This window comes from Setaria viridis, chromosome 1 (genome assembly GCF_005286985.2).
Source record: "Setaria viridis chromosome 1, Setaria_viridis_v4.0, whole genome shotgun sequence".
Classification (NCBI taxonomy): Eukaryota; Viridiplantae; Streptophyta; class Magnoliopsida; order Poales; family Poaceae; genus Setaria; species Setaria viridis.
Genome location: NC_048263.2, coordinates 961607 through 983301, shown reverse-complemented (window position 1 = coordinate 983301; position 21695 = coordinate 961607). Strand labels below are relative to the sequence as shown.

General features: G+C 41.9%; 1 protein-coding gene across 1 annotated transcript; it reads right to left on the bottom strand.

Moving 5' to 3' along the window:
• Positions 1-477: 477 nt before the first annotated feature.
• On the bottom strand, positions 478-3440 carry LOC117867003 (large ribosomal subunit protein bL21c). Its single transcript, XM_034751317.2, has 5 exons — positions 3095-3440; positions 2568-2648; positions 1101-1202; positions 945-1019; positions 478-813 (listed from the first exon to the last, which is right to left on the bottom strand). The coding sequence occupies exons 1-5, from the start codon at positions 3401-3403 to the stop codon at positions 730-732; spliced, it is 651 nt and encodes a 216-aa protein (XP_034607208.1). The 5' UTR covers positions 3404-3440; the 3' UTR covers positions 478-729.
• Positions 3441-21695: the final 18255 nt, after the last annotated feature.

Genomic DNA, 21695 nt, shown 5'->3' with positions numbered 1-21695 from the left:
GGGTTCGCCGGCGTTGGAGCTGAAGGAGGGGAGGACTCCGCCAGCCATGGGAAGAGTTCGCGAGGTCTTAGCGCGACGGGAAGACAGAGGGGACGGGAAAGAACAGAGAAAACGAACCGGAACGCAACATAACCATTGGCTGGGTAATTTTTATGAAAAGTTGGAAGCCTTATTTTGGTTGGCTTTTGGCTTTTGGAGAAGCCACCTAAACAATCTGAGCTTGTATGCCAGAGATACCTTTGTTAAGGACAGGATTATTGAACAAGCTGTGCCTACCTTTGTAAACGACAAGATTATTGCACAAGCTGTGCCCAGTGCTTTGAAATTGCACTTGTATTGTCACAATCGGTCAGTAAGTATTATGACAGCGAATGCAGAAATGTATACAATATCACAAAAGTAACAATTTTGCGCAGTGTGCTGTGTGCAAATCAACAACCATGCAAGGCGCCCAAACCAAAAGTTAACATACCCATCTTATGGTAAGAAACATACATTCTCTTCTTTCGGAGCGATCGTGTAATACAACTGGCTAGCATACATGATTTCAAATTGAACAGGGGATCTGATGGAATAAACAGGGGATCGAACCACTGGCTGACTGGCAGAATTTGGAACACACAAACAAAGTAAATTTTTGCTGAAAAATGTTCCTTGCAGACACAAAAAGGAAAATTTGCATGCTACTGTACTACCAGCCGTTTGTAGCTACATAACTTACAATTTAGCTTAAGCTGCAGCTGGGTCGAGTATCGGGTCGGCAGGGTACTCTTCGTATCCACTTATGCCTGTGATTCTTAACCTTGTGTTTGGCTACAAAATAAAAAGGAAATTGTAAATACAAAATTCTTCAGTTCATTCGAGTTTGGAATGCAAAATGCAGTCCAGTATTTATCATTATATTTCCACCTCCCCTTAGGAATTGGATGTTACTGGAAGCATACCTGTCTGTGACCAAGTTTCCTCTGGTACTTCTTCTTCTTCTTGTACTTGTAAACTATAACTTTATCATCCCGTCCCTGTGGATCAAGTTATGGGGAGGAACCAGTGTTAACTAAATGTGTATCCGTCATTTATGCAACAGCATGCAGAAGACATACCTGTTCTTCGACCACTGCATGAACAGCAGCATTGGTCACCACTGGCATGCCAATGTAAGCTTTGTCTCTAGTTGACACTAGTAGCACCTTGTTTAATATGATCTGCAAATCAAGCACTATTAGGGAGTGCAATTTCTGATGAAATGGGGAAGGCACTGAATTGGAGAGTCATTAATGGGGTAAATCAGGTGAAGCTAAGGCTAGTCCCATTGCAAGATTTCATTGCACTGTTTCCAAGGATGCCACATCATCCCATGAGGTGTATTCTCATGAATGAAACAAGGAGTCCCAGTGCACAGTTTCATTTCACGATTTCATAGGATGCCCATGACATTTAATTGTGAGGCATGTGATTGGATATGGTTAGATGAAATGAAACTCTATAGCCCCCAATGCAAGTTTCAATAGGTTTCATAGTCTTGGAAACAGTGTATACACAGTTTCATCCTGATGAAACCCCTTCCCTCTCTCACTTCATAACTACCATACCATGTCATCACATATGCTGATGTGTCACCGTATTTAATGTGCATGAAACCTCTATGAAACTCCCACTGGGATTAGCCTAATACATACACCAGTACCAAAGCACTGAGCAGGCTGCCAGGACATATTAGTTCATTTATATGAAGATAGGTAGTGTATTTGCTATAACAGACAAGAGCATCTCACCAACAAATACAAATCATTCTAAGAGAAAACTACACTTTTACACAACAGCTGAAAATAAAAACGTTTCCACTTTTACAGATTATTGATTCTTTTGCTTCTAGTAATACATCAATACCACATTGCCTGGTTGCAAAATGTACTATTGATAATATGCACAACCATTCCAGCATTTCATAGTTTGTTCTAGCACATCCAAGAAAAAACAATGCATCAGTATCAAATAAATAATATGACACAGAATCTGCTAGTGGTCTAAGAACATACCACTTTTCTACATAACCTTAGTTTCTTTTTAAAAAAGGAGAAAATGAATTTTAAATTATCCTCCTATAATCTTATCCACCCTTTATATTTTTCATTCTTGCCACCATATTGACTAAGGTAACCAAATCAGCAACAAGCATAAAACCTGAGCTGATGACACCATCATGGTAGAATTCTCTATGGATGTACCCCAGATGCATTGTATTATTAGAATCTATGAGCCAAAGAAGGCTGCAGACTAAAGAACAATGCTGGTTTTTCTGTGCTCCCAACATGTAAAAATATGCCATGAAAAATTACCCTATTCACCAGAACAACAATACATCATACGAGAAGGATGTATAGGTTCTGGTTTTTGCTAGCTCTCAAGGAAATATTTAGCAAGCAATTGCTGCCACAATAAATGCATTAAAGATAAGTACACGATTCTCCAATGACTACCTTATCCAAAAATTGCAGGAGTGAAATGATGCAACATCTCCTAACCTACATTGTCAGTTTGGAGTATGCAGATAAGGAGAATAACCAAACCTGATCATTGACATTGGCACCTTTCAATCTCTGTGTGTATATATACCGGCCTGGCATCACAATGTATTGCCTTGAACCAATCTGCAAAGAAAGAGAGTAGGCCAAAACAGATTCTTCAAAAAAAAAATTCCAAAATGCTCACTTGAACACAGAAAGATATATTCTTGCATATGTCAGCATTTTAAAATTTTCTTTTAAAAAGTCAATGTAAGGCTACTAGTAAATCATCTGAAGCTCTGCGATTGACAGAACCTTCATGATAATTGATAACACTATGGCCTGTTCAAATAGATCAGTAGCGAGGGCACATTGTTTTTAGTACTGACAATCTGACACCAACATCCTACCACTTTCCCATGCAGTGTAATACCGGCCTAAAATGCTTGCCTAGCAACAGGGTAGGCAGGCGGGTTTGGTAGAGTGCCATTCATAACATTACAGATAATGCAGCATCAAGGAGGCACTCAATTTGCAATAGCTCAGTCAAAAAATCGCATCACTGGAGGCGCGAGAGGGGGCCAACCCACCATGACAACAGCGAAGATGTCGGCGTCCTTCCCGGCCCCCGCGGCGGCGAGCTGCGCCTCGACGGGCTCCGGCACCGCGGGTTCCTCCTCCTCAGCCTCCGCCTCGGGCTCCACGAACTCGACCTCCACTGCATCGGGGTCGGCGGCGGCTCGGAGCTGCCAGCGGCGGTGCGCAACGGCGGAGACGGAGAGGGAGCGGCGTGCGGATGGGAGCGAGGAGAGGGTCAGGGTCTTGGAGGCGAGGAGGCGCAGGGGCAGCGTTGCGGTCGCGGTCGCGGTCGCCATGGCCGCGGCGGGGAGGGGAGGCATGGATGACGATGTCCGAGTGGAGTGGGGGGTTTTGGGAGGAAGACGAGGGAAGAGATAATATTGTGGATAGGAGGGGATAGCGGGTCATCCGATTGAGAGCCAACGGTTCAGATCAGTCAAGTTGGTCGTGGAGAGAAATTATCAACTTCAAGTAAATCACTTAGAACTAATTTCAAAACTAAAGCAAAACAATATTTCGAACCGTTTATAACATGTGCGGGAAATAAGGAAAACAAAGATTTTTAGAAAAGAAAATGAGAACATACAAGCGAATGTTCAGGATTTTCTACCTCACAAAACTAGCTCCATTCCACTAACTACAATGTGAAGTAGCATCACCATAAAAATTGGAACAAGAAAATGTGTTTTCTAGTGGCTTGAGAGGCAATGCAAATTTTTGCGAATTTTGCTAACTTCCGATAGCACGTAGAGAATTCTCTCTGACTTTAGAGGTGGCTCTAGCTCGATCGAGATGTTTTCATAAAAAATGTCTATTGTTCCCTTATGTTGAAGGATCCGCCTATCACCGACTTTTTGCTGTTGAGACCACGGCCCTGTTCACCGACTTTTTGCTGCTGAGGCCATGGCCCTGGGCACGTTGTCCCCGAAGGGCATTGGGCGCGCTTAGGCCCTAGCTGCCTGCCCCATATGCCGTTCCAGCCCACTTTCTGGTGAAGATAAGACAGCTGCATTGTGGTCTTCTAGATTTGAATTTTTAGGATATTTTTTCCATTTCTTCTCTGGATTACTCCATGTTCTAATCTTCACTTTTGTTTCTTGGGGGTGATATTTGGGACCTGATGCGGATCCATTTGATGCTTGGATTACTCCATGTTCTAATCTTCACTTTTGTTTCTTGGGGGTGATATTTGGGACCTGGTGCGGATCCATTTGATGCTTTTATGATTTGTGAACTTGAGGAGGTTGCAGGTGAACCGGAGGGGCTGATGGCTGATGCGCATCTTTTCCTCAATGCTCTGGCAAACCTTCGTAATGGCAGCGAGACTCCCCCAGCTTGGTCAGTCGGAATCGGTGGCAGGCTACTAGACCTGTCCGTTCTGCTGGTTTACGCGATCAGCTGTGGCTCAACTCGACGAGGAAGACCAAGGGGTGGCTTTGTCGTCCACTGTGGGAGAAGCAAGAGGAAGGAAGGGGACCAATGAGTCATTCCTTTTTCTTTTCTCTCGTGAAAATGTGGATGCGGGTAACCAATGGTATGCTAGGAGGTATAAAACTTTGTTTATGGGAGCATCTCTTGAGGAGCTTCACAAAACTCTTGTAGTTGGCCCTTAGATCTACATATTTCTTGGAACTGGAGCTAGCGGAGCTAAGTTTGGGAGCGGAGGAATCCTATAAATAGACCCATAATAAAGGAATAAATCATTTTCTTTCACTATTGTCACTTGTAGGTATGAATGTGAGAATTGGTTACCAAAGAATGTGGTAATGATGTGATTTAGTGGACCTATTCTTTTTGTTAGTTCAAACACCATTGTCTCAAGGGTGCAGATACTGGAATTGCGCCGACACTTTGAAGTCTGCAATGAATTTAACGTGGTGATTCCGAGTTTCCTTATGCTTTCCCAAATGTCTAGGTGTTGGGTGTTAAGGTAAAACCAACCCCCTCTTGTTCCATCATTTGGTGTTTCATCATTATTACCGAGTAAGGTGTTGCATGTTCCATGATTATGTATTTCTAATGAACCAAGCACAAATCTTCATTTGTTATCAGAAAGAATTTGATAAACCCTATTAGCAAACATCACGTCCTACTTTTTTGTACTTCTTGTGCATCTCATCTAGCGGGAAATCTACCTATATCCTATACACTTGTGAACAGGATATCTCCCAAAAGTTCACAATGGCTTGCAAATGGATGTCTTTCTTGCGCATCTCCCCCCACTGGCTTGTAGATTATGAACTCTAACTACCTATAACCTATCATTCTTGCTTGTTGATTATAAACCCACCCACAGATGAACACCTGAACTACCTATAACCTATACTTTTTGCTTGTAGACTATAAACTCTAACACGTGAACTTTTTGTGCATGTCATGATAAGTAGAGGGTTCAAGGTGAATAAGTATCCTCATTTGTACAAGTTACGCAATGATATAGTCTCCCATTTTAGGTGAGATCCCTCAAATTTACCAAAATTTCCATTGTAATGTAATATTAACCATGCATAGTAACCTTCAGCATATGAACACATTAAAACATTATGTCTATTACAATAAAGATTATTTGGTTCTTAAGTATATAAATACCACCCATGTCCATATCACTAATAGGATTACAATCATTCCATTGGCAACTAAATAGTTTCTAGCCAAGGAGTTTATTTTGGTACAAAAAGCAAAAGATTATGTTGCCAGGTTGACTCAGATTATTATATCCTTGCACTTTGGAACAAACCCTGACCCTTTTTTCAATTCTTACCGGAGCGAACTCCCTTATTCCAAATTAACTAAATCTTTCGCATTTGTGGTGAAGTGGCGCCCCTTAGCTTCAACATAGCGTTGAACCCATACATCTTTTCCATTTATGACATAGTGAAACATCTTATCTTCATTGAGGACACTGATTACTGCATATGTTGACCGAAATGTGATGAGGGCCCAGTGCAAATCAGGCGTTATACTTGGTTCCTCTATAGTAATTTCTTCAATTACTCCAAACCTACAATGTGGGAGAAATATAATCCACAAATAAGACCAACGTATGAGCAATACGTATAGATGGTAACATACTTTATTCACAAAAACCTCATATTAAGTAACATAAAACAATAAAATGATCCAATTATGTAGAACATATCTTTATAGAAGAGATACTTCTTGATACAAAGTAAAAAACTTTACTTTGTTTGGTGATACAAAAATGGAGTCACGATGACACATAGGTTGAGTATACATTTGACTTCTCTTTCTTTTAAACATGCATAAAAATAAACCAGTTACTAATTTTATTAACTTAAATGCTCTTAATGTCCAATTATGTTTTTGCTATTGATGTAGTTAATAATACATTGTAGGTATGAATAACTAACAAAAGTAATAATGCTTGGTTTGTTATTAAATGTTTCACTAAAATAAACATGTACATTCCTAAATGTAAATTATGAACATGTACATGTATCATATTATTGAAAAGATAAGTTACCAGCTGAAGAAGTCATATAGTTCATCTCTAGTCAATGGATAACCATCAAAGGAAATCACAAACAAAGCTCTCTCTTCCTTTACTATGTTATCTTGCTGAAGCTGGAGTTCCTAAAGTGTTTAAAGAAATTGGTTAGTCCAACATAGCAATCAATTTGATATAACCATGTAACAATTAATTGATCTCGCATGACCATGAATGTAGAAACTTATTGGCATCCTTACTTTTGCATTATCTATTATGCCCAAGGCATCTAAAGTTTCCCCCAAAGAGTCAATTGATGGAGATGAAGTTGTTTCCTCCTCTATAGTTTCCAAGATATAAGCACTTGTGCCTTGGTCTTGAGTATTATCGGCTTGACTAGAAGATTCAGCCAAATTGGTTACAAGACCCTGCATACCAGACACATGTAGAGTTGAGAAAGCACCTTAACATTATATTAGTATATAAGAAACACTCCTTAAATATCGCTAGATAACTCATTGCCTTTTAGCAACAAATCTGAGCATCAAGAAATACTCCATTGCATAGCCCAAGTGCTTATTTCTCCTAATATTCTTCAAACCTAGACATGCCTCTCTTTCCCTCTCCACCCTTTATCCTCCAAAGCGGGATCAATCATGCTTCTCTCCCATGTGCTTCTCCTCCTATGGTGCATACTCCATCACCAAATTTGTCATCACTACCGGCCACTACCCCACTAACTTAGTGGTATTGAGCCCTCTATTTGCCACCCTAGTCACAAAGCACCCACATGGCCACCGCCTTTGCCAGCTCCAAGAGAGACTCCGCCACTTCGCAGCAGCACTTCATCACCCTGCACTATCTGATGATGAGTACGCTCCCTCTGAACCCAACCTTCTCCTAGACCCCCCAAACCATAACCCTAGAGATCCAAATAAATATGAAATGAGATTATGTAGTACTCTTACCAGTCTTGTGTAAATTTCTTCCTCTAGACACTCATCATGATCTTGAGCATATTCATAGATTAATTCCTGGATCTCAAAATCATTAAGAAGATCTCCCACAGCCTCATAGCAGATGTTATTGATGTAGAAATCGATTCCGTCAATAACTTGTTTCCGGGAGGGGGAGCTGGTATTTGAGTAACTTGATTCGAGATGGACAAGTACACCAACATAATTTCTAACAAAAGCAATCATATCCAAGATATGGTTTTCATCAAATGCACTTATGCATTCAAGGAAATCAACACAACCATTCTCTTGAACAAACATCCAAAAGGCGATAATAATCATCGAAAGGGATGGATCAATTTCAAAAGAAAATAACAAGCGAGAGAACAACCAGCGCACTTTCTTAAGGTAGGGATGTGAAGCCATGGATGTTAGGGGAAGAAAGAACTTGAGGAGATAGTTGATGTGTTGGAACACTAGATATATACCAATGGAGATAATGGCCAATGTTTCTGTTCACCTAATACGTAAGCTTTCAGATATTTTACAATTTATAACGGTTCGAGGTTGCGTGCACGAAATGAATTGCTGACAGAAGATGTTGGTATCAGCAAGCCTTTACTCATTAAAGCAGTCCTTGTTTATAGCATACATGCCAAAATACATTACCAACTTTTGGCGTGCATTACCTTACATGGGGTGTGCGCGCGCGCGCATTGCTGCATACACTCCAAAATTGTGACATCGATTTTTCAAAAAGTTCAAATTATAGGTGTGATTATCTTTTTATAGGTGGCATGTATACAATAAAATATTGCAACGGCAAATCACAAAACTCTTCTAGAATATGCTATGCCTTCTTGATATACCTAAAAGTCTATTTGCATCATATATATGTATCCTCGTCAAGCTTTTTAGCAAACTTATGTTTCCAAATCACATTTGTGCTTATTATTTGCATTTTCACAATAAAGCTTATTGTGATCTCTTATGTGCAGACACCATCATTAAAGTTAGGATGGTTCCTTGCTTATAGATGATTGCAGACCAGCACCATGCCTTTTTATGAGTGCTGGAGACTATCAAATGCATTTATGCATTCAGAGAAATCAACACAATCATTTTCTTTAACAAACATCCAAAAAGTGATAATCATCATTGAAAGGGATGGATCAACTCCAAGAGAAAATAACAAGCAAGAGAATAGTCGGCACACTTTCTTAAGGTAGGGATGTGAAGCCATGGATGTTAGGGGAGGAAAGAACAGGAGGAGAGAGCTGATGTGCTAGAACACTAGATATATGCCGATGGAAATCTAACTATTGAGATGTTTTCTTGAGGAAGCATTAAGATATTTTACAATTTATAGGTTGAGTGTACGGAATGAATTGCTAACGAAAAACTTGATAACGACAATCCTTTACTCAGTAAGGTCGTCCTTATTTTTAGTATGCCTGCCAAAATACCTACCAAATTTTGGTATGCATTACCTCATACTAGTGCGTGTGTGCATAGCTGCATACACTTCAAAATTGTGACATGGACTCATGAGACTTTTCAAAAAGTCCAAAATGTAGGTGTGGTTACCTTTTTATATGTGGCATACATACAATAAAATATTGGAACATTAAATCACTAATTCTTCTAGAATTTGTTATGTACTTTTGAATACCTTAAAGTATATTTACCTTACCTATTTGTATTCTATTCATGCTAACAAACTTAGGATTACAAAATCATGTCTTATACCAATTATTTGCATATTTCACAACAAAGCTTATTGTGATTCCCTTATGTCCAAGCACCAACATTAAAGTTATGACAATTCCTTGCTCAACATGATTGTAGCCTCCAGTCCCTACTCAGTAGCACCACGCCTATTATATGCATGATATGATGGAAACTATTGACATTCATTGCGCACATGTTTAACTATTCATCAGTGACAATATTTGGTTATAATCATATACTATGTGCCAATTGGCATCTAGCATTAACCTCATTCATATGTCTTGCATGTTTGCATTTTGAAGTATATTGCAATATGACATGAATACGGGATATAATGCTATTCTAGATTGGTGCACGCGGACAAACATGTGGAGGATGGACAATGATCGTCAAAGAAGATTGGGCTTTGGGTGGCCCAAAACCAAAAGAGGCCCATTGACCTAGGTATAAGCCTTAACAACCCAAGCATTAATTCATGACAAATGCCTTCAAGGATGTGGTCTGGTATCTAGATGTAGTTGTAGGGTTGTTTGTGTACGCGTGGTGTGAGTGGGTGTGCGTGTGTAGAGTTGGTGTGTGTTCATACATGAATGGATACTACAGCTGTATCTAGATGAGAAGCATTCAAAGAAAAATTCATGACAAATGCATTAAAGATGTCTAGTATCTCCAAATATGGAAGTAAATACCAAAACAAGAAAGCAAAAAATATAAAATCATCTAGGTTTGTCATTCTTGAAAATTCCCTTGGATATTTGCATGGATGGACCCATTTGGAGGTCATGTAATACCTTCTGGAAGACCCCACAAAAGATTTGGGGTGAAAAGGAGCATGCTTCAAAGGGAATCATCCTTGTGATGGTTCCATACTTGAAAGTTGATTAGATCAGTTTGAGACCCTTTTGGCACGGTATGACCCCAAATCGTCTAGGGTGCCAGAAATAAATGCTCGTATGGGCTACCTAGGAGATGGTTAAGTTACGAATACTTATTACCTTAGTGTATGACTTCCACTATTTTTCATAAAAGATAAAAATAGAACATGCTACCTTAGAGCTCAGCCTCGCTGAGAGAGAGAGAGGGGAGGGAGGAAGGACAAAGAGAGAGGAGCGGGAAGGGTCAACGGGAGGAGGATGAGCTCAGTGGATCCTGGAGGAGCGATGGGGGAGAGAGCTCGAAGGATCTTGGAGGGGTGTGGGGGGATGGAGCTCGTCCGCAATGGGGCTTCTTTTTTTCTTTGAGGAGGTGGGGCATGGGGGAGTGCGGTGGCGAAATCTAATGCAATACGAAGGGTGCGAGCTATGAATCAGTGGAAGGTGTGTGCAAGTGAAACAAATACCATACAATATTCATCATGTTTCCATTTTTGAATTCACGTGGCTTCTGAACTACGGTATTGGTGGCCACAAATTCCAATTTCTGACTCCACGCTCCAATGTTGATTATCCAAATAAAATGTAAAAATATTTGAGTACTGATTTCTCTTTTTTATTTTGGGGTAAACTTTTAGGCCCATCTGGATCAAAGGATTTTCACAAGAATTTTGGAGGAATTTGTTCCGAAGGAAAGGAATCACATTGTCGTGTTTGGAATGAAGGAATGATGAGTTCCGTTCTGGGGGGAAAGGGAACACTTGACGTCCAAAATGTAAGAACTAAACATCTAATCTGACCCAAGAGAACTCATCTTCGCTGGCTCTCACTCCTCCTGGTGCGACTTGAGCCCTGCAGAAAAAATGGTGGACTCACATTTGCCATAGATCTACACATCCTGTAACTTTATTGATTTGGGCAACTATGCTTCTATTTAGTGAATGGATTCAATGGAGAGGGTGGAAGGCAGCCACTTTTAGCAAGCGGTTATAGAGAATAAGATTGGATGCGGAGGATTTAGCCAGAGTGTTTCTACGTAGGAGAGAGGAGAGAAGAAACGGTCACACGAATGGATGAAGATACATGAAGAAGATAACGCTAGGTGGGAGCCTGGGTCTCCAGGAGATAATTGTGCTGCGGGCCCCATGCTATGTACACTATTTAAGATGAGTGTTTGGTTGGAAATATCAAGATAAATTGAAAAACATATTTTGCTCCTAAAAATCAAAGTGTTTTGTTTCTTAGGAGGACACGTGATGATGCAAATTTTTCCTATGTTCCAAACATCAGAAATTTTCTATTCTTGTGTTTTGGAATCATGTAGTTTTCAGTTTTGCCTCTTCTTCATTCCTGAGTTTTTACCAATTTCTCTGTTTTGCACTCTTTTCTTCCAAATAGGCCCTTAGCATTTTGGTGATCTTACCCCTACTTTGAAGTGGAATTGTGTTTTTACCCTCATTTTTGTAACACCTCGGTTGTTTAAACATTGTATTATGTGTTAATCATCATCATCACATGAGCATTAGTATCTTCATATGATCATTTTACAGCTAATCATTTTTATTTAGCACTTGCTCATATATGATATGAACTTTACCTTTAAAGTGCATTCTATTAAGGGCTTATGCAATTTTTGCATTTAAATAATAATAAAAAGAACAAACATAAAAAGTATGAAAATTATACTCAAATACAGTTGGGAATGTTAGATGAATCAAACTTGAGTCATGAACATGTTTGAATGCTGAAATAAATTCGAAATCCACATTTGAACCTTGTTTTGTTTGACTTACTTTTAAAATTAAATTCCTTAAACATTTAACTTTTGACCAACATAAAACTTGTTGTATAATGTATGAAGTTTCATCTAGGTGTGTTGTGGTTGAGTGAAAATAAAGTTTAGTTAGCCAAAAATCTAGTCAAACCCTTGTAAAACCATTGTTTTCAGCCTCTTCTCAAATTCTGTCCCCTGAAAACTGTATAAAGTGGATACCAAAACACTTTGATTTCTCCAAATTTTCGGTATAAACTTTCAAAGATCCTTTCTAGGACTTGTAACCTTATATACCAAAGTGACATGCACAGTTAGTTTTAACTTTGTACTGAATATCTTGGCCCTCAAATTGAAACTCAAACTTAATGAAAACTCACTTTTGAATTCTCTAAAAATTCAGTTAAAAGCATGTAAATCCCAAACTTTGAGCCTCTGTAACTTCAAATCCGTAGGCTTTTAGGATGGCCACCATTACTAAAAGTTGTAGAGGACTTTGGCCTACAACTTTTGTATAGATTCTAAGTATGGATTCTGCATAAAATTTTTGATAATTTGTGAGTCGAACATGGCCAGTTGAAACATACACGAACACTCAACTGAATTGCTTTCATCATCATCCATGGCCGACCGTCAGGAGACAAACATCGACATGCGGCGTCGATGTTCTGCCGGCGCGCCGTGGCAAAGACATGGCGATGACCACGTGCCTCTGTGGTGGAACCGTCCAAATTAACTTAGCTAAAACACACTCGCCTAACACGCGATCATGTACTTTAATCAAGTTAACTCGGTGGTCCATCGAATTTCATCCGATAAACCACTTATCATAGGATCAAGAAAGCAGAGCTCACACGAAGGTGAGTGGTTCCATAGATTACAATAGTCCATCCAGATTAAATAAGTGCATCAAATTATTACAACATCAAGTTCAAAATTCAAACATAAATTGAAGAGTTCAGGCAACAGAAATAACTAGGCGGAAGCTAACGTTATTGCAGGATATCATGACGAAGCCAATCATGACATTAATGATCCCGATCCTCGCCGTTCGAGGAGGGATCCCACTCAACCATCCAACCAGGAGGAAGCTAGGGAGGCCAAGTGCCACTTGCAGCAAGCTCAACGGCATCAACATCACCTGAAGAGAGATATGCCACAACAAGGCTGAGCGACTACGCTCAACAAGACTTAACCGACTGGTGGTACTATTCCACCAACACCTAGACATCCAAGCTTTTTGGCTAGAGGGGTTTGTTTTTGCCAAAAGCGACTAGTGTAGATCCTTACTTTGAATATTTTAGCCACAAATTCTACATTCATTTACCAGTCTAAGTTAGCAACTATACTAAACCAAGCATAGTTTCCAAGCAATTAATACAAGTAACAATATTAGATCATCATCATCTTTCATTCTTACTCAGTGTAGCATAGCGATCAAGGAGTCCCAAACTGTGAGAGGCAGACGAATCGATTCGAATTTCTTAACCATGCATGGCGAACCTAATCCCACGACATCCGCGCACCACGAGTGGTCGCTTCATTTGTCAGCCGTCCCCATCAATTCCTAGACCCGTGTCGGGCCCACTTCCCTTGGTACAAGGCTCCATAGACCCGACCTCTGCTATTCTATGACCACACTTGTCACCACATGCGGTCGCAAGGGAACTCCATTCCAGAGATAGTGGAACGGTCCGCTCACATTCCAGTTCAATCAGTTACTAGGCTTCCCCATCCCATACTAGGTATGAGATTAGTACTTTCAAGACTTGATCACGAACACTATCACATCTCGAGCTTAGTCCAATTTCATGTAGACAGACGGGGCAAACCACCGAGTACCGAACATAAGCCTGGCCCCGTCCATCATCCTTATAGTTGCAACATAAGTAAAGCAATCAACTCCTATAGCTCGCGAGTGATAGGAAATCACTCGACTTTTACAGAGTCCTATTGGGCATTGCAACTATTCGACTTAATATACTAGTGATAAGATCAAGGGTACTATATTCATGCATTTATGGTTTCAATTAACTTCTAGAACGTAAATGCACAATCAAAGCAATCAATTGTATTGCAAGTATTTAAAGATAGGAAATCATGCTCCGGGGCTTGCCTTCACGCGGGGAGGTAGCGAACTGATCTTCGGCTTGCTCGGGCTCGTCTCCGACGGGCTACACATCAGCTAGGGCTCCTTCTTCTGGCGCCGGGTGAAGCTCGTAAGTCCTGTCAGCAAGGTTCAGCTCTACACGAAATGCAATGCATCAAGTTAAATTTTCCAAGCTTTCTCATAGGATGTAACACACGAATTAGTACAGAAAAAGTTATATTAGGGCCACATTCACCTAAACAAGGTTCTACACCTTCTTTATCTACGTAGGGAAGGTGGGGTGTGGTACAAAGCTGGAGGTTGATTTGATGGTGATTGTGTACATATAAGCACTTACTATATTAAACTTTAGATCAGAAAGTTATCCTATTTATGAATGTTTTTTTGTACCTCTTCCAATATTACCTTTATTACCTTAAGGTAGCATTTACTTAAACATTTTTAAAATAGAAACCAATACGAAACTGGTCACGAAATTTTAACATGGAGTTATAGGGGTGATATAGAGCTTTTGGTGAATGTTTGATAATTTTTAGTGAAGGGCATCTTTTTCCATACATTTACCCTATTATTCTTCCCTAAAAAGTAAAGTGGATTTTCTTTCTATTTCTGATCAGGTTCCATATTTTTCCTATACACTACACTATACCACTGACTTATTCCAGTTGGTTTCACATTTTTATCGTCTCTGGTTTAATTATTGTGCAAAAGACAAAAGCAACCTTAGATTTCCATAGCAAAACTAAAATAGAGATTTAAACATCTGAGCCAGGCTCCACATGATTTTTATAAGCTTCCATTCTCTTAAACAAGCACTTGAGAGTTGGATTTACCCTTTTAGCATTTTTTCTGTGATTTGGTATGATTTAAATAGCTTAAACAAGGATTAAATCATATAACATTAATCTTAGCAGTGACATGTGCCAAATGTATTTTTATTAACAACTACACTTTATACTGAGTCTAGCAAAATTGGTTTGACATTTTTTAAAATTTTCCATGAGTTTTGGTGAATTTCCAAAGTTAAATACATTTTCTGCCGATTATAAAAGAAAAACCGAGTTACACTTGCGGTCTAACCCCTAGGTCTACACTTTAATTGCGTAGGGGTCCCTGGTCTTTGCACTAAAGCCCCTTACTCAACTTTCTAAACCGCAATCAGGTCCCTAGGCGCGGGCGGCGGCAGCCGGCTGAAATTCTGGCGACTCGCCGGCGGCCTTGGGACGATAAGGGGTCGGGGAGGCTTACGGGCTCACCTTGGGCCAGTTTAAAGCAGTTGGGGGTGACGGAGAGGCTCCGTCGGGGTGGAAAGATGCAAGGGTGGGGAGCTTCGGGTGGCGGTGGAGTCCGGCAGTGTTCCGGTGGCGGCGGCACTCGTCGCGGGGCAACAGTCGGGCTCTAGAGCCGCACGAGGGAAAGGCGAAGCGATGGGTGGTGTCGGCGAGGTGCGGAGTCGAGCGGAGGTGGGGGCTCCACGGCAAGCTCGCTCGGCGGCGTGTGAGCGCGGAGCAGAGGAGCTTGCGGCGACGAAGCTTGGCGAGAGGGGTGAGGTGCTGGGCAGGGACAACTGGAGCGGAGAGAGGCGAAGGGGCGCACGGTGGTGCTGGAGGGGTTCTTATAGGCGCCGGAGCTCGTGGCTGGCCGGTGAGGCGAAGGGGAGCGGGGCGCGTGCTGCCGTGGCCATTAATGGCGGCGGCCATTGGCGGTCAGGGCGACGTGCAGGGCGGGGCAGGTGAAGCGCGCGGGCGTTGAGCGAGGGCTCGCGTGCGCCGGCGAGCGGGTTTGCTGGCTCGCGCGGTTGGCAACGCGGACGTACGAGATGTCCTATCCGAGCCGGGGTTGGCGGGGGCGGCGGCGTCGTGGGACGCGAGTGCGCCGAGCGGCGGCAGGTCTTGACGGGAGAGGGGAGGAGCGTCGGAGCACGGCCGGAGATCCTGTCTAAGAGGATCGCACGCACGGTGCGAGGCAGCACCGGCCGCAGCGGCATCCTGCTTCAGCTGCGGAGTGGCCGGGACGGCGGCGTGTCCGCGGGCAGAGCGCTTGGTGCGGCTGGCCAGGCCTCGGGCGAGGCGAGATGGGGCGGAGGAGCTGCAGGGCGATGTCAAGCTCGACTGGGGAACGAGGCGCATCGACCCATCCTGTCGTGGCGGAGCGGGTAGACGGCGTCCACGCGGCAGGCGACGGCGAGCGCGAGGGGGACGCGCTCTGGCACGCGCGGGATCCGCCGAGGGACCACTTTTAGGGGCCGATTTTCTCCATATTTTTGAACCGTTCGCCCCTACCTCCCTTTACAAAACTTGTAGGCCTAGCATTCTAATTCAAACTTTGTTAAAGGAGTTTGCTCAGATTCAAAAACATTTGTGAGATAAATCGCATCAAAGTTCGGCCAAAACTGAGGAATTTCAGACTTAGACGAATTCCGGAGTTTGACAGAGTTTGACCGATTTGGATCGGTTTGACTACCTTTTTGAAAACCTTTGGTGCTGACTTTTACCTAACTCCAATAACCAAAGTTGTTGTACAAACTTAGCTTTCAAATTCTTATAAATGATTTTTCTGATGTTCTGTTCAACTTTTAAGAGATAAACCCACACCAAGATGCTTGGTTGAGCTGTTTTCTAGACTTAGCCTGGATTGCTGATTCAGGCTGGGTTGACCGAACTAGCTGATTTTAACCTGGGTTTTGAAGGCCTTCTGTGCAGATTTAGAACTTACTCATTTAATCAAAGTTGTTAAGGTCCCGAAGCTCTAAAACTTTGGTATAGAGCTCAGCTTGACTTTATATTAGAAATTTCGAAATAAAGAGCCCCAAAGTTGAGACTTCAACTATTTTTCTTAAATTGATACAGATTCAAATTTCAAGTTTTTGAAGGTCTTCTACTTAGATTCAAATAAAACACCAAAAATAAAGTTGTTGGGAATGTTGAGTTCTACAACTCTTAGTTGGACAGATTTTTATGTTCTTAAGCAAATATTTGAGTTACTGTTTAAACAGCGGTTTAGCTTGTGAGAGGCACAAGTGTCTTTTTACCTGCCTTCTCCACTGCCAAAGTTCTTCTTTATGCTCTAAAGACTTTATTTAAGATTTAAACATGGTTTAATTAGGCTAGGTTGTTACAGCCTCGTCCTCAACCACACAATCCCTCTCCTCTCTTCCTTCTACATTAAGTTTCTTGGACATTTTTCTCTCCCTCTGTTTCTTCTTCCTCAGGAAACCAAGAAACAGAGCCAGCGAGCAGTCCACAGCCAGCCAAATCCCTCCCAACTCCGGCTACCATTGCCAAATAGTCGCCAGCAGAACCTAGCTCCCACTCTCCTATACCACCTCCACCACCATAGTCACCGGCCATGGCTCCATCTGCCGGGGATTGAAGAATCCCCGCCTGCCATTGCCACCGGTCCTGAGCTCGGGCGTCGCCGGTGAAACCTCCTGTCCCAGCCACCTCTTCCACCAACGTCTGGCAAAATGGAACCCTGGTCAGCCCTAGATGCTACAGCCCTTGTTCTCTTCCTTCCTCCGTCGCCGTAGTCGTCGGTGTTTGGCATGAAAGCCACCGCCGCCGCCGGGTCTGTGCGCCGCCGCTCGTCGCCGGCGATCTCTAGCCGTCTTCCGTCCACATAGAGTAGGGTATATGTGTGCTAGCTCCTGGTGGTTCTAATGGTCATGGCTCCCTCACCGGAAACCTCACCACTGGTGAGGTATTGCCAGTAAACGGTGTGGCCATTGGCCTTGGTCATGTTGATCGCGAGCCCAGCCGTCTGTGACTGTTTTGGTTGTGCGCTGGGTGAATCTGGGTAGCAAACGGTTTTCCCTGGGAATTTTGGTTACGAATTTGATTAAGATAAATCTTGACTGAATCTTCTCAAATGCATAGAAAATTGTAGAAAAATGATAAAAATGTGAAACCAAATTTGTTGGATCTGTTGTCACATATGCTATAAGTGAAAAAAATGATATATCTAGTGAAATGACTCATTTTGCCCTTGGTAAAAATCAGTGTATGCATAATAGAGTTTTATGTGTATAAATATTTATGTTAATACAAAAAACATGAAAATTCACAGTAAAGTACTCTAGTAGCGTATTATTTATTGTCAAGTTTTCATGTCCAGAAACCATACCATGATACTTAAATGAAATTATCACCATATTGACATGTTCTTATATTTATAAATAATTCTGTTGTTATAAATCTTGATAAATTCGTGTAAAATACTTTATCAGTATTTTAACCATTTTATATCTTGTTCATCACCAGAATTTGTTCATATGTTATTTTCGTAAAATTTTCTATTCCTAGCTACATCTACCTTATTATAAAGAAAATTGGTTAAATATGAATTTTATGATTTTAATTCTAATGTTCATGGCTCAATTTTGGATCTGAGAATTGATAATATTATTCATCTCTAGCTATCTCATGTTTAAAACATAATAAATCACTAGTTAGCCATTTTCTTCCTTTATGCAAATGTTGATATGTTTTTTGTGTTAGATTAAATAATAAGTACTTCGGACTAAAGAAGTGTTTAAATCTGAACATTATGATAGCACCATTTAGATTTTTTTTAATCGTTTGCTATATGTTTTTGTACTCAATAAATGACTGCCCAACTTTATATGAGAATATATGCATCATTTTAATCTTGCATTGCATATGGCATTCATGTAGAGCCCGCAACGGAGAACGTCGTGTACGAGAGCCACAAGAAGACTCGGCCCAAGGTCCGAAAGAGCCTAGTGCTGAGCAGCAGGAAGAAGGCAAGCCTCGGAACATAACCCTTAATTTTAAAATTATGCAACGTTCTTAATTAAGTATATTGTGCATTAAGTTCCTAGGACTTGTTTGAAACTATAGTTGCATCCTTCCTAGGAATCCTTAGTTCAATACTAGTATGTGTAGGTTGATAGAAATACCATGCTTAATTAAGTTTGGTAAAAGTCGAGTGATTGCCTGTCTCTCGCAAGATATAGGTTGAGGATCACTTTATACACTTGTGGTTAATTCTTAAATAAATTGTTCACATGATGAATTTGGAGACCGGGCGGAGATGGGAATGATTATTATGATGTTGTTGATTGCGTAGCTTCGCCTGTGTTGATTAAGTCCCGTTCATTGTTGGCCCTGTTGATCGAGTTTGAACAGTACTAGTCGCATGCTTGCTTGGAGTAGGAGGTAGTCGAAACTAGTAAACCTATGTACCTTATTGCGCGCTGGTAGGTTGAACTTGATACCGTCTCTCCATCGGGTGCTAGTCAGCAACTCATGTCTGGCCTGTCGGGGTATCGGTGGGGACTAGCAGTTCAAATATTTAGCGCTCTTTAAGAGAACGGTCGCTGTGGCGGAACTGTCCCTTTGTTTTCTTTCTAAGCTTTTACTATTCTTTCCTATAGAGTATCATGCAAGGTAATATTCTGAAGAGTTCCTTGCATTACTATCTCCGAATTCAAGTCTTCTAATTCTTTGCACAAGGTCTTGAGGCTGGGTTGAACAATAATGCAATGGCATTGAGCTTTCCTACTCAGAGCATCGGCCACTACATTAGCTTTACTAGGATGGTAATCGATTTCCAACTTGTAATCTTTAATAAGTTCCAACCATCTTCTCGGCCTCATATTCAAGTCTGATTGAGTGAATATACACTTTAAACTCTTATGATCGGTATAAATGCGATAGTCACTTCCAAAAAGGTAATGTCGCCATATCTTCAATGCATGGACCACAACAACATGTTCCAGATCATGAGTGGGGTAATGCTCTTCATGTCACTTCAGGTGCCGAGAAGCATAAACAACGACCCTTTCTTGCATAAGCACACAACCTAATCCAGTCCCCGAGGCATCACAATAGACATCAAAGGGCTGCTCGAGGTTAGGTTGAGCTAACACTGATGTTGTGGTCAACAACTTTTTCAACAATTGAAATGCTTCTTCACACCCTGGACTCCATTCAAACTTCACTTCCTTCTTTAATAATTCAGTTATTGGCTGGGAAATCTTGGAGAAGTTTGGAATGAATCTTCGGTAATACCCGGCCATCCCAAGAAAACTTCTCACCTCATGGACAGATGTTGGTGATTTCCAATCCAATATATCCTTGACCTTCCCTAGATCCACTTCAATGCCTTTTTTGATAAGACATGTCCAAGGAATGGGATTTTCTTTAACCAAAATTCACACTTATTAAATTTGGCATAAAGTTGATGTTCCCGAAGTCTATTCAGAATGATGCACAAATGCACCGCATATTCTCCTTCATTCTTTGAGAATACCAAGATATCATCAATGAAAACCACAACAAACTTTTCCAGCTCCGGCATGAACACAGAGTTCATAAGATACATAAAATGCGCTGGGGCATTCATCAACCCAAAAGGATATGACCAAGTACTCATACAATCTGTACCTGGTCGAAAATGTCGTCTTGGGAATATCCTTAGTTCTTATCTTGATTTGATGATAACCAGACCGGAGATCAATCTTGGAAAAGACTTTGGCCCCGGCCAATTGGTCAAACAACAAGTCAATCTGTGGCAACGGATACTTATTTTTGATAGTTACGGCATTTAGAGGACGGCAATCCACACATAACCTCAAAGTACTATCCTTCTTCTTGACAAAAATTGCTGGGCAACCCCAAGGTGAAGTGCTAGGATGGATGAAACCTTTGTCTTGCAATTCTTGCAACTAAACTTTCAATTCTGTCAATTCTTTAGGTGGCATCCGGTAAGGCCTTCTAGAGACAGTGGCAGTACTAGGTTCTAGTTTAATTGTAAACTCTACTGCTCTATGCGGCGGTAGACCAGGAAGATCCTCCGGAAAAAACATCTTCAAATTCCTCCACTGGCTTCTGGTGAAGCCCTGCCAAAAGGGTACAGAGGAAACGGGTTCACCCCAGGACGCCCAATAAATCCGCTCTCCTTTTGGTGGAGGAGAAGCAAAAGAAAATAGCTCCCCGTAGCTCCACCCTCGCTGCATGGTCATCGGACCCTTTTGTCCACCATTGACGCAGGGGCAATAGCAGCGACGCGGTGGAGCTCTATGGCTGGGATAGGGACGCACGGTGGAGGACGGCGGTGCTGGGGTGCACGGTGGAGGGAGGTGGCGCTGGGCCACGTGGCGGAGGACGGCGCTGGGGCACGAGGTGGAGGGAAGCGGCACTGAGCCGCACGATGGAGGACGGTGGGGCTGGAAGCGGAGGCGCTTGCGCCAGCGAATGGCACCGTTGGGGTGCGAGGTGGACGGAGGTGGTGCTAGGCGGCGGGTCGGTGGCGGGAGGTGCTGGAGCCAATAGTGGAGCAGAGGATGAGAGGCGCTGGGGATGAAGCTGCGAGCGGATAAGAAGAGAACAGGATTGATGGAAGAAAAATGAGATGAAGGAAAGAGGTAAAAAAAGATTAAAAAAGTAAAGAAAAAATACAGCATATTCGGCCGCAAGAATAAGCGATTGTGGTTGTTTATTCTTGTCTCAGTAAAGTATTGTAGTTTGTGAGAGAAGAATAAGCGGCTGCAGCAGCCACAACCGCTTATTTTTTCAGTCGAACAAGACCATAATGACGGGTATTGTGCATATTTCACATTTTTATCCATTTGAGATAATAGAGAGAAGTTATTTTGCCAAACGTTTTACCAATCATACAGGCTCCCGGCAAACGAACCTTCCCGAAACCCCCAACCGAGTCGAGAAATCGTCGAGAAGGCGAGGAGGCGACCGGACCGCGCG